General features: G+C 45.6%; 1 protein-coding gene and 1 long non-coding RNA gene across 5 annotated transcripts; both read right to left on the bottom strand.

Moving 5' to 3' along the window:
- Positions 1-1,039: 1,039 nt before the first annotated feature.
- Positions 1,040-6,962, bottom strand: LOC146760381 (titin-like). Of its 2 annotated transcripts, XR_014947637.1 has the most exons (6): positions 6,580-6,962; positions 5,210-5,300; positions 4,378-4,492; positions 2,913-3,084; positions 2,195-2,289; positions 1,040-1,297 (listed from the first exon to the last, which is right to left on the bottom strand). XR_014947637.1 is itself a non-coding variant. In XM_085551359.1 (4 exons), the coding sequence occupies exons 1-3, from the start codon at positions 5,348-5,350 to the stop codon at positions 2,198-2,200; spliced, it is 405 nt and encodes a 134-aa protein (XP_085407485.1). In that variant the 5' UTR covers positions 5,351-6,104; the 3' UTR covers positions 1,040-1,297; positions 2,195-2,197. The 2 variants fall into 2 exon arrangements, 1 of the variants encoding a protein (XP_085407485.1); XM_085551359.1 differs by lacking the exons at positions 4,378-4,492; positions 6,580-6,962 and having other exon boundaries at positions 5,210-6,104.
- A 1,266-nt stretch (positions 6,963-8,228) lies between these two features.
- On the bottom strand, positions 8,229-12,164 carry LOC146760380 (uncharacterized). 3 transcript variants are annotated; one of them, XR_014947634.1, is made up of 3 exons: positions 12,067-12,164; positions 9,990-10,166; positions 8,229-8,520 (listed from the first exon to the last, which is right to left on the bottom strand). It is a non-coding gene; the product is annotated as an uncharacterized LOC146760380 (long non-coding RNA). The 3 variants fall into 3 exon arrangements; XR_014947635.1 differs by lacking the exon at positions 8,229-8,520 and adding an exon at positions 9,244-9,894; XR_014947633.1 differs by lacking the exon at positions 8,229-8,520 and adding an exon at positions 9,248-9,915.
- Positions 12,165-12,959: the final 795 nt, after the last annotated feature.

Below are 12,959 nucleotides of genomic sequence, written 5' to 3'. Positions count from 1 at the left end.
AGGTGAAATAGGACATGTAAGAGACCACCCCCCCTGCTCTTACCTTCAGCTGTCAGCGTGGTTTCAGTCTCTGCAATTCCTGCCTTGCACTTGTACACACCAGCATCATCGGGCTTCAGCTTCAGAATCTTGAGCTCTGCTGAATGCTTATCCCTCTTGATCTTGTACTTCTCAGAGGGCACGATGGGTGTGTGGCCCTTGAACCATTTCACAACCTTTGGAGAAGGCCTGAAGTCACAGGACAGGATGACAGAATGACGTTCCAAAGCTGTCTTGTCCTCCAGCTTCCTGGTGATTTGTATATGGTAATCTGCAAAGCAGGGATGGAAGAGAAGAAAGGATGAGGACAATTGGAAGAAGAGGAAAGTCTCTTGCGTCTGCTCCATTTCAATTAATCTCATGTTCACAATGGTTTTTTGAACTATTATTGAATATTGAACTATTTGAACTAAAGATAAAAAAAACGATTGTCTATAGGGAATGCCATTGACTACATTTCTATAAAGTAATACTGTATATTATCTACCAAATGCAAGGTCCAGCTCTTGTTCTGTGCTTATTAAATTGCTCCAAATTGTTGAGGCTTTTATTCAAATAAGAGAGAGTTAAAAATATAACAAGTACTTTAGGATGTGAATGGATAATCTTACGCTGGGGACAACAGCGGACAAAAAGCCTGGAAGTTTCTTTCAGATGAAATCAATGAGAAATGGCATCAAACTTATGTCCTACCAAACTTCAACTTGTCTAGTTCTGAAATACAATTAATTTCACCTGATTTGACCTCTTTGGTATAGCCAAGGACAAAACCTCAGCTCTGTAGATCTGAATAGTAAGCACATCACAGCTATTCAAACAGATCTTTTACTGAGATGCAGCTGTCTCATTTAGTGTCCAACGACTTTGAACTGGAAATGGAGCAGACCCTCCAGACACACACACAATATTTCAAAGACCCCAGTGAAGGAAGGCTGTACGTTTATTAATTCTTCATCTTCATGATGTAAACCAAGCCAGGATATGTTACCTCTGACGAGCAGAGTTGCTGTGGATTTTGATTTGCCAATTGAGAACTGAATGGTGCTTGTCATATCAGTGGTGGTTTTCGGTATGGTCAGCTGGTGGATGGTGCCTTCTTGCTGCATAATCAAGTTTCTGCCAGCCTGTAAGACTTCCCCACGTAGATACCACTTGGGAGGTTTCACAGAAGGAATGGATATCTCGCATTCAAATTTGGCTTCTTCAGGCTCAGTCACATCCTCATCACACAGCTCCTTTACTAGATTAATGGATTGCTCTTTAAGAAGGATGGAACAAGAGAAAGCAGAGATTTAGAAGGAATGTAAAATACCCTTACATTATCACCCTACTTACTCACGTCAGCATTACTGCAAAAGAACACTACACCTATCAGCTCAGAATGCCTTAAAACGTCATTAAAAATAATAGAAAGAAAGGAATGTTGTTAAGAAGTCAGACAATAAGACTGACAACCTGAAGAGAGCCCAGATCTTCTGATTCCCAGTCCAACATCCAAATCAAACCATGACCTTCCCATACCGCTATCAAAATCCTCGCATTACGAAATGGAATATAGGTTCAATGAAACACGGACGTTGATAATTATTTTGGATAAATACAGCAACTTAGCTCTGAACAACAAGTTTTCTCCTAGTAAAGGTCTCTGTAGCTCAAATGTAATGACTCTACTTAGGAGAAATTCATTTTCCAGGATTTTCTTGCCCTTATAATTGTAACAGTGGCAAAGGTGGGGACTGAACTCTTGAGTAGTGTGCTAACTCAAATGTCTCCCTTTTCTTTATCACACTTAACATCATATATATACCTAGCATTGTATATATTAAAAAAAAAACAAACCCTGTGCTCTTTTCAAACATACAGAGAAAATGAAGAAAAAGTCAAGCTATGTTTTTATCCCTCAACGTTCAAACACAAATCTGAAGTCTAGAGGTAGAAAATCCACCACCTAAGAAAATAATCTGTTTTACTTAGCAAAAGTAAATTCCAAAAGAGAAGCTGCATATTTTGTGGGCAGAAAGGTAGGTAGGTAGGAGTTTTAATTTCTGTGAATGGTTCTGGTGGTGTTTAACCTCCTTGACATTAAAGCAAAAGTTGTTGGCTGGTTTATAACATAAGATAATTTAAGCAAAATCGTCATCAGAAGCATAAGTACCTTTCACTGTAAGATGGGCACTTTTTCTGCTACAGATTTCATTTCTGCTGCATCCTTGACTTGGACACGTGTATAAGTCAGCGAGTAGGTCTTTCCTGAAGCAGAGAACCACAGAGTCACTAAGGCTGGAAAAGACCACTAAGGTCATCTAGTCCAACCTCCAACTCATCCCTACCAAACTGTGCTCTTGAGAGCAAACCCACAACTACACTTGGCTTCCTTGAGCAAAGAGCTCTGAGGCACATGGCCAGGCTGAGCATCATCCATCTGGTTTCACAGCATCACTGCCTGTTCTCTCATGTCAATGAAACCACCCATTCCCCCACATCCACATCCCCACCAAAGCGGAATCTAAACATGGCTTCTACAAGGACTGACCGAATGCGGCCACCGTCACCATTAAAGTACCTGAGACAGAAGGATCACACTCACTGTCAGACAAAACCTCTTTGGAGAGGTGAACTGACTGCCCTGGTCACCCCCACTTTGGAAAGAACTGCACTCATTTCCTACCTGCTCCTGGCAGTGTGGGATGGTGGGATAGCATCACACTTCCCACACTAAGCTTCCCACCTGTCACTTGTTCCACCCTAACCTCAGTCCCAAAACAAAAGGGGAACTCCCTTCTGAACAATCTTCACTTCATTTCAGATGTCTTATATGCTTGATCTCCAACCCACCCCCCACTCAGGAGAAAAATCCCCCTCTTACACCCTACCATCTTGCCGCATTCTGATGTTGTCATCAGCCTTCAGCTTGTTGTCCTCTTTGTACCACTGGCTCTGAACCTCATCGAGTGAAATCTCACAGACAAAAGATGCACTCCCATATTCATTCACTTCCACATCTTCCAGTGCTTTAACAATCTTGATATCTCCAGCTGTGAAGCACTAGAGATATATTTGTCAGGGTATTTCCAGAACTGAGTGCAGCATCTTTTCCTTACACATATTTGCATAGAAAATAAGTAGGATTTTGTTTTATTCTAAACCATCATCCATTCCTGAGTCTTGTCTGTCTTCAACACAGTCAATGCATTATTGCCCTTGAACTTAAAGACAGACTTACTAGCTACAACGGAGCTCCCTGCAAACAGTCTTCATGGAAACCAGAATCTAATTTATTCTAAAACCTTCCAAGCAAAATTAAGGGTAGAAAAACAATAGAACTGACTGAATCTTTAAGGTCATTTAGTTCCAATCCCCCTGCTATAGGCAGGGACACCTCCCTCCAGACCAACTCTTCTCCTCAGGGTCAAGGCTTCTCTCAAATCATTCTCCTCTAAGCCTGTGCCTGTGCTTGGGATTGCCCTGACCCAGGTGCAGGGCCTTGTACTTGGCCACACTCAAGTTCATGAGGCTGCCAAGGGCCCACCTCTCCAGCCTGTCCAGGTCCCTCTGGGTAGCATCCCTTCCCTCTAGCACATCAACAGCACCGCTCAGCTTGGTGTCATCTGCAAACTTGCTGAGGCTGCATTTGATTCCACTGTCCATGTTGCCTACAAAAATGTTAAATAACACTGGTCCCAACACCACCCTCCACCTGGACACTCAGCTACTCACTGCAACTCTCTGAGTGTGACCATCCAGACAGTTCCCTATCCTGCAACTGGTCCATCCATCAAAACCATTTTTCTCCACTTTGGTGACCAGGATGTCATGCAGGACGGGATCAAATGCTCTGCACAAGTCCAAGTAGATGATGTCAGTTGCTCTCCCATTATCCACTGATGCTGTTACTCCATCATGAAAGGCCACCAAGTTTGTCAGGCATGGCTTGAATTTGAGGAACCCATATTGGTTACCACCAATTACCTCATCTCTATTTTCCAAACTATGCCAAGGAGAACTAGACAGAACTCTACAATGTCGTGTCACTACAAACCTGTCTGAACCATTGGCTTCTCTGCATGCTCATCACTAGTCTCTCCTTAGCTTGTGTGCCCACAATGTATGGGGAATGTCAGCCACAAATCTTACCTAGGGGACATCTTTGCTTCAAAATCCCTTGAACATCACACAATCCCTTTTAACTCTCCAGGTCTGCACTTATTTATGTCAGAATCAGAACTTATTTCTGTTCTACTATTTCCCTTTCCTTCTGAAGGGCCTGGATACAACTTGGATTAACCTCAGGAGCAGAGTTCCTGCATAAAACAGCCAGGACTGAAACAGCAAACCAACCTGGTTGCAGACTGAGAGAGAAAATGAGAGTTCACCACTTGTGAATAATGAGACTTCTCTTATTTCCCTGGGAAGTAATGCTCACTTTTTTACTTTGACGGAGCTCCTTCCCATCCTAGAAGGGAAAATATCAAAGTCAGATCTCCATTAGTCCTTCCATCTCTGCACTGAGCAAATGCAGCCTTCAGATCAATGCTTAATTCACCCACTCCCCTAGAATTAATGGAACTGTGCTTACTGGAACATATGCTGAAGCTTAAGCACAGTGCAGTGTTTTCAACATGTAGGAATGGCTATAGAACATGCAGAAATTCTGGCTGACCTATGACAGCTTAGAGCACTGCGGAGGACTGTTAACAAGCCCGTTTGGACATCACCTTGAATAAATGACGTTATCCTCAAGTAAGGGAAGGAACAGCTGAGCACTGGGGAGGTACACAAAGTGCCAGAGCAAATTCTCACACTGTCAGGTGCAAAGAAAACTGAGATTTCACCCAAAAACCCAGTTCACAACAAGGCTACAAAATCCTGGCTGAGAATTTCTGTGTTAGAGTTGAAGCTCAAGACTGTACTCCAACCAACAATATTTTGTGCAGCAAGACCTCAGGAGTTCACAAGAAACCCAAAACAAACTTCCATTTCAACTTGATAAATGAACTCAGGACATAATAACAAAGAGTGCTGATCTGGGCAAGTAAAAGAGCATAAAGAGAAGAGGGCAGTGCAAAAGCTATCAAGCAAAAGCTCAGACTCGCATCCCTTGGAAGTGAAATTAAAGCCTCTCATTCATTTCCAGAGAAGTCAGAAAGGAAAATACCATTACATGCCATACCTTGAACCACTTGACGTCCACGTTGAGCCTGGACAGCTGACACTCACCTCTTTCAGCACCTGCTACTGGTTTATAAACACAGGTTTTGGCTCTGAGGGAAAAAAAGAAAAAGTATTGACTGAGGGACTGAAATGAGACCATCTTGCAGCTTTGTATGCACAGGTTGGAACAGGTTTAGGTTACCACTTGTGCCCAAACTAATAGCCTTCACTAGAGAATATCAGCTATTCTGTTGAAACAAAGTGTCAAATCTAGGCAAGAAAGAACCTAGGAACTGAAGGAACCAAGAGGGTCCTTGAACACCAGTCCCATGGTTGCAAGTCACTATGCAAACATATTGAACCCAAAAGAACATCTGACCTGCAGGCAACCAAAACCTGAGTTCCTTTTACTTAAGACCCACTGTGAAACATCAAAACACATAAACATGTGATAGTTACCCCTGGGCAGCCTGTGCCAGTTAATTCTGGGGGCAGACCTGCCATTATGAAATATTATGCTAACATGACAAAGAGAGAGAAGAAAAGCAAAATTAAGACTAGCTGACAAGCCTTGGCAGGAAGTTCTTTTCTCCATAAATTTAGTCCCATTATTCAATTCTGTTTGGAGCTGTCTCCATGCCTCTCTGGAGTTTGGTCTTTGAGAAGAAGCAATTAAGTAAGCTCTCCAGTGTCAAAGTGCATACACTACTCTAGGGATTTGTTTTTTCTCCATGGATCAACAAGTGTGACAAGCAAGGAGAATATGATGAAGAGCCTCATGCATACTCAGTGTAAAAAAGAAAAAGGCAATTGTTGCTGGGAAGAAGGTTCATTTGCATTTGTGTCATCTGCAGAGGGTACTGCAGAAATGGAAAGTCTTCCACTGGAGCAAACAAAGGGCTCTCATTTATTGCAATCAAGGCCCAGCGTGTGGATCTCAGAGATCAGACCTACACCCTGAAGCAAAACAGACTTTCCCTGCGTGGGAAAGTTCAGTTTCTCTCTACATCTGTGTAAGAAAAAGCCCACCATGGAATGACAGCTAAGTAAACATCCCTGTGACTCTTCACAGGTCTCTTCTACGTTTGGGATCACTGCTACAAAAAGAGCTGTTGACATCATCTCTCATGGCCACCCTGACAGAAGAGCAGGAAGGCTGGGATGTTCTTTTTCCTATCTTTCCCTTGACTTCCTCTATATCTTAGGGACGAATCACAGGACAGAACACAGAAATCAAATGGCTCTACAAAGCAGATTGGCCAGTTCAAGTCAAAACAGCCACTGAAAACACCCCAGATGCTGTCTGACAACAGCTGGACTGTCGGGGAGTCAGGTGAATGCAGTCTGCTGGCCCTGGGCTGGAAGAGGACAGCCCAGACTGTCACATACCTTTCACTGAAAGCTGATAGAGCATTTTATCCCCCTCACAGATGCACTGATAACTTGCAGCATCATCCATTGAGTCATTGTGAATTTTCAGGGTGTGTTTCTTCCCCACAATGTGCAGTTCATATTTTTCACTGGCCTTGAGCTCCTTCCCATCCTTCATCCACTCCACAGTAGCACCTGTGTCTGAAAGCTCAGCCTGCAGTTTGGCTTCCTCACGCAGCCGAGCGGAGATCTTTTCTACATCTTTGCCCTTATTGGTAAATCTCACTGCAGCACCTGTCAGGAGCAAAGGCCTCGTTATTTCAATTGATATCAGGCTAACGTGGTCAATGTTTGCTGCAACATCTCTGAAAAAGTATCACCTTTTGTTCCTGCACTCATCATTGTGTCAGTGCTGAGCAATTCAAGATATTTCATTTGGTCTTCTTGCAGGATTTAGTAAGTAAAAATCAACCAAACATCTCCTTCTACTGATTAAGAATGCTCTAAACATGCTTCTGCAGAGGTTTCCACCCAATGACAAACAGCTCCTCCCATCATGAATGTTTATTTGTTCTATTTGGTCACGCAAATCTGATTGAAAGAGTTATTATTGGAATGATTGCTCCCCTACTTCTAAACTATTCCAGTGCAATCAGAAAGGCTGTCTGAACCTGGAGCTGAAAGTACTGCTCCATGGTGATGCAGTGGTAAACCTGCTGACTGAATGCACTGGCCAAGAGCTGTGAACTGCAGACATTCATCAGCTGGCATGAAGCAATCTGGTTCAGATACCAAGCAGCTGGGTAGACTGGCTTACCCTACACTCAGTGCTATCATGTTTAGGTCATTACCAGGACTCACGTCAGTCCATGTGATGCAATTTCAGGTATTTGATACAGTCAGTGAATGCCTGCAGCCCCAGTTCTAATCATCAGATCACAGCAACTATGCATTGACTGTAAGAGGAAAGGAGAAGGATCAAAGCAAATACCTCTCACTCTCATCTTGGTGCTGACATCAACATTTTTGGCAACAAATTTCACTTCTGCTCCATCATCGTTCTTGGTGACGTTCTTTATGATTAGGCTGTGAGTAGTTTGGGTTCTCTTGATGATCCAGGTCTCGCTTTCCTGTGAGACTTTACCATTGAGGTACCAAGTGCCGCAACACGTTGTTGTAAGGTCAATAGTAAACATGGCATCCCCTCCAGGTACAGCTTCACCAGTTGTTAGGGGGGATTTCACAGCCAGGACTGGGTCTGAGGAAGAACAACATGTTTGTCTTAATGCTCTTTAGATGCAAGTCTGGTATCTCATTTAGAGATGGAAGATTAAATCATAGGTACATTTCTACTTCTCCCTTTGCATGAGTGCTGGAAGAAGCACTTCTGTGCTTAAGGTCTGTTACAGAAAGTTCTGCCTCTTGCACATGTGAGATATCAAAAGATAAGGATATTCATCTCTCTGTCACAGAAACATAACTTGTATCACTTTAGTGGTAGCTGGAGGTTGATATGAGATAGGAGAACTAGGAATAAAGGAAAGCCTTTGGTGTGTTAATGCACTACTATCCTTAAAGTCAAAGGAAACATCTTTAGGGAGCCAACACAGCTGCTCAGCACACACTGACCCATTTCCATTGGGGTTTTTGTTCTTACCAAGGTGCACGCTCCCTGGGAATTCCAGAGACGGGCTCTGTCCATGCGCATTGACTGCAGACACTCGGAACTGATCATCAGCCTCTTCAGACAGATTGCTCACCGTGAACTCTGGGACGGGGACATGAGACTCGTGGCACCTCACCCACGTGAAGCCAGTTAGTTTATTGGGTTCCACATGTAGCCATGGATTGGAATGGGGAGGTGCATCTTCGGAGGGGACCATGCCAGCGTCACTGAGGTTTCTGTTTTATTTTTCACCACGGGGTCAACTGGGGGCTGGGTGGGAGGTTTTCTGGGAGCTGAACAGAAATAAATACAGAAATATTAGCATAAGGTCATTTAGGCTGGAAAAGACCTTCAAGATCAGCAGACTCAACTTTCAGCATGACCTACTGAGTCCCACCATTAACTACTGTGCTTCCTGAGGACATACATGACAAGCTTATCCCTGTAGGTATTTGCATAGTGAATATATTCACCCTCTGGTTGCTTTGGAACATTTTAGAGGTTAAAATCCCATCAGACTTTTTCACTGTGTGCAGCCACTGATACAGGCAGGAGGCTGGGAATTACCTGATGGGCTCTAGTTACAGACTACTGACACAGTAAAGGATTGATTTCATTTCATTTTGGCCATCAGAAAGTTTGGTGTCTGGTTTCAGTCACCCATCTAGACTCCAATTATAATCATATGGAGAACAGCACATTTAGGAGAACTCATCTCATCTTAATAAACCTGAATGAAATCACAGAATCATAGGATCATGGGAGGGCTTGGGTTGGAAGAAACCTTCAAGATCATTAAGTGCTAGATGCCAAAGGTCCCACTAACATAGCATGAAGCCGAAAGCTAGACGCTGGTATCAGATCTCCTGACCTTACCATCAGAAACTGAGATGTCATATTTTGCTCAGAGGTGCCTGCTTGTAGGAGGGACAGCTTCCGAGCTTTTTCTGCTCCAGGAACCAGCTCGAGCTTCAGAATTTAAACAGCAGTCAGAAATTAAACTGAGCTTTGTCACCTCCATCAAATAGATGTGGTTGGGTGGTACAGCTTTCCAAATAACTTAGAAACTGTCACAACAATCAGATGCCTACCTTTAATTTTTAACTTGTTAATACATAGAGCTTAATAGTATCAGAATGCCCCAAGCACTTCAGATAACAGGACAGCTGTAAACCCTTCTTTAAGGATTCCTTTGTTTAACCACTGAGTAACTGTAATTCAGTGGTGCTGGTGGGAGAAGGGAAGTCCTAATCTTCCCAGATGGTGAATAGAGTTGATGTTCACATGCAGACTGGTGCTGAAGCAGAGCCAGAAACCACTCATTTGGGAAACACAGCACCAAGAAAATAATGTGAATAGCTTCATAAAATCAGGCAGCTTCACCCAAATTTCATGGCAGGTCCATTATTCTTCCTATTTTCAGGAAGAAATGTTTTCCCTTATTCTTGTAGTTTTATTTTCTTTTCCTTTCCAGCAAGCAGCTTTGTAGCTTACAAATTGTTTTCTAATCACCTCCTGGTGTGGACAAATCACACAGGTTTTACTCCATGTTTTACATAGTTAGCATTTTATATTTGTTCCAGTATGGAACTGTACAGTCATAGAATGGCCTGGGTTGAAAAGGATCTCAAAGATCATCCAGAATCACACAGAATCACAGAATCCTTCTGCAAAAGAAAACACAAAAGCTACAGGGACTTGGAACTTCTTTGTATATCGAGATCAGAAAGAACTGAGAAGTTTTCAAGTACAAAGAACTTACTTTTCCAGATTGCCTTTTCCAGACTGCTGTTCCAGCAGTGACAACAAGCGCAGGCAGCCCGGAGGACATCGCAGACATTGATGATCGGCTGGCATGGATCAGCGAGGATGAGTTTGGGCACAGCACAGCTGGCAAGGGATGCTGGGGTGGCTGCAGCAAGACAAGAGCTCCTCCAGCCTGAAGATATCCATCACCAGAAGAAAAAGGACAGGATGAAAGTAAGGAAGACGCGCAGACGAGAAGAGCAGAAAGGGAGATGAGGAAGGAACTTGGTGCAGTGGCAATTCTGGGGGAGAAATTGTACTCTGATAATGTTACACTCTGAAATTCAGTGTTGCAATTTGGAGGAAGGAATTATTGGGGTGGGAATCTGGGGGGCCATTGTAATACCAGAAGAATTTTACAGAGCAGCAGCCATGCATCAAGAGAAGGGCTTCACAGAGCAGCAGCTGTGGAGGGAGAAACAGCATGAGAACCAAGGACACCTCTAGGAAAAGAATGAGTAGCTTGTGGCTTTCAAGGGGGATCTTTGACCAGGGGTTGTTATTGCGGTAGCTTTCCTCCAATTGGTGTCTGTGGTTTTTAAACACCCTCGTCTGTCTGCTATAAAAGCATGGCTTTTCGGGCAGTCGATGGACGCAGCCATATTTAACCATACTGCTGTCTGGCTGTTTGTCCTAGCACGCTGACCTTTTGCCTTCAGGTTTGCCAACTACTGTCTCAGGAACCAGAGTTATTAGGCATTATCCAGGTTATCTTGTGCTTCTACTATGTTAATAGATTGGATGTGAATCCAATGGGGTCTGATGTTACCAATGGTGCTGGAATCTGCGGGATAATCATTGAATGTATTAGCAATGCTCGGTTATGATGCTATTACCTCTCTTATATCCAACTAATTTGGATTTTTCAAATATGACCACGCATCACTTGAGAGGAAGGCGCACGCTCATAGAACTGAATGGGAGAGTTGATTTCATTTTCCAAGCAGGTGTTCCACTTGGGCTCTGTATCACGCACTGGCCATGCGGATATGGAGTACAATTGGAAGAAATCCCTCAGACCCTGAATGCAGGAGAGAATGTGTGGTGGGTGAGAGAGGAAAGGTGCACTTTGAAGCAGGGGACGCCCTGCTGGCACTGCCTGCCGCATCCACCACCAACACGGTTTGCTCTTTATCCTGCTCCACAGCTGCTGCTCTGTCAAGTCCTTCTCTTGATCCATGGCTGCTGCCATTCTTCTTGGATTACAACAGGGGGCTGGGAGGTTTTTGGCAGAGGGAGGGAAGTTGATTGGGGGTGGGAGTTTTAGAGGGTGGGATCAGAAAGGATTGTTAGGGTGGGAAATGGTTGGGAATACTGTCATTTCTTGACTGTTTGCTATGTTCAATTATTAAATGTCTTTGCTATATTTCTGCCTGCCTGCAGCCGCTCCTTCAGTTACAAAGCCCACCTCCCCAGGCCCCCGGGCCCACCTTCAGGGCAATGTGAAAGGGCAGCAGAAAGGGCAGTGTCCCAGATCTGCCACCACCATTGGACCCATCCCTCCCCTCCTCAGTCAGTTCTGCGTGGGAATGGAGGGATGAGAAAGGGGGATGGACGGGAATTCTGGGAGAGCTGAGTGGCTCAGCCTGGAGTGGAGGAGGCTCACTGCCATCCCAGACACAGCCATCAGTCCCCAGGTGCAGAGAGGACTGAGCCAGGCTGCACCCTGCAGCACCCAGCAGCAGGATCCCAGTCTGAGGCCTGCCTAGGTCGTGTGGCTGCGCTGCAGGCTGAGCTATGGAGAAAGCCCCACTTGGAGATTTCTTCGCTCCCTGAATGTTCCCCCCTTTCTCCATCTTGCTCTGCTCCATCCCCAGCCGCAGCCCGGCGTCCCCGACATGTTGCTGTGCTTGCAGAGCTGGACTTGGCCCTTGACCTGTACAGGCCCCTGTCCCCACCTGTCGGATATCCACCTTGCCTTCTCACCCCTCTCTCTAGATCCAGTTCATGCCCCATCTATCTCACCTCCATGTCCCACCTACGTCCTCTCTACGTCTTTTGGTCTCCCCCAAACCACCCTCACGGTGCCTTACCTCCTGGCAGGCTCAGGGAAGGAGCACCCGGTGCCCTGAGCCCACAGGCCCAGCCCTGCACAGCACTGCACACAGCACTGTCATGGCGGCGCCCGGTGCTGCCGCACAGCATCCTGGGAGTGGTAGTTCCTGCGGGGCCTGCAGCTCCCAGCAGGCCCTGCAGCTCCCAGCAGGCCCGGGCGAGGGCAGAGGGGAGCAGTGCTGTCAGCCGGGAGCTCGCCCAGAGAGCCCGATGTTCGGAGCACTTCACACCAGGAACTTTGGACTCGGCTGCTTCTGTCCACAACGTCCCTGAGCTGCTCAGGAAGCACAACTGTCTCACCCTCTGAGAGCTGGGCTGTGCAAAGGAGGCTGCAGTTGCAGGCTCAGCTCTGCCCTGTTCCAGCAATGCACTTCCTTACAACTGGAGCACTGTCACGCTTGCTTCTTGCTTCAACGGAGCAATCGCCCACCGCTTTGCACACCTCTGTGCTCGTGCAAATGGCCACCACCCCATCCCTGCACACACACACACACACACACACGTACCACCCCATCCCTGCACACACACACACACACACACACACACACACACACACACGTTCCACCCCATCCCTGCACACACACACACACACACACACGTACCACCCCATCCCTGCACACACACACACACACACACACACACACGTACCACCCCATCCCTGCACACACACACACACACACACACACACACACACGTTCCACCCCATCCCTGCACACACACACACACACACACACGTACCACCCCATCCCTGCACACACACACACACACACACACACACACACACGTACCACCCCATCCCTGCACACACACACACACACACACACACACACACACACACACACGTTCCACCCCATCCCTGCACACACACACA

Source organism: Coturnix japonica, chromosome 6 (genome assembly GCF_054131305.1).
Source record: "Coturnix japonica strain WE chromosome 6, WE-NBRP24, whole genome shotgun sequence".
In the NCBI taxonomy this organism is placed as follows: domain Eukaryota; kingdom Metazoa; phylum Chordata; class Aves; order Galliformes; family Phasianidae; genus Coturnix; species Coturnix japonica.
This window is presented reverse-complemented; position numbering and strand designations above follow the sequence as displayed.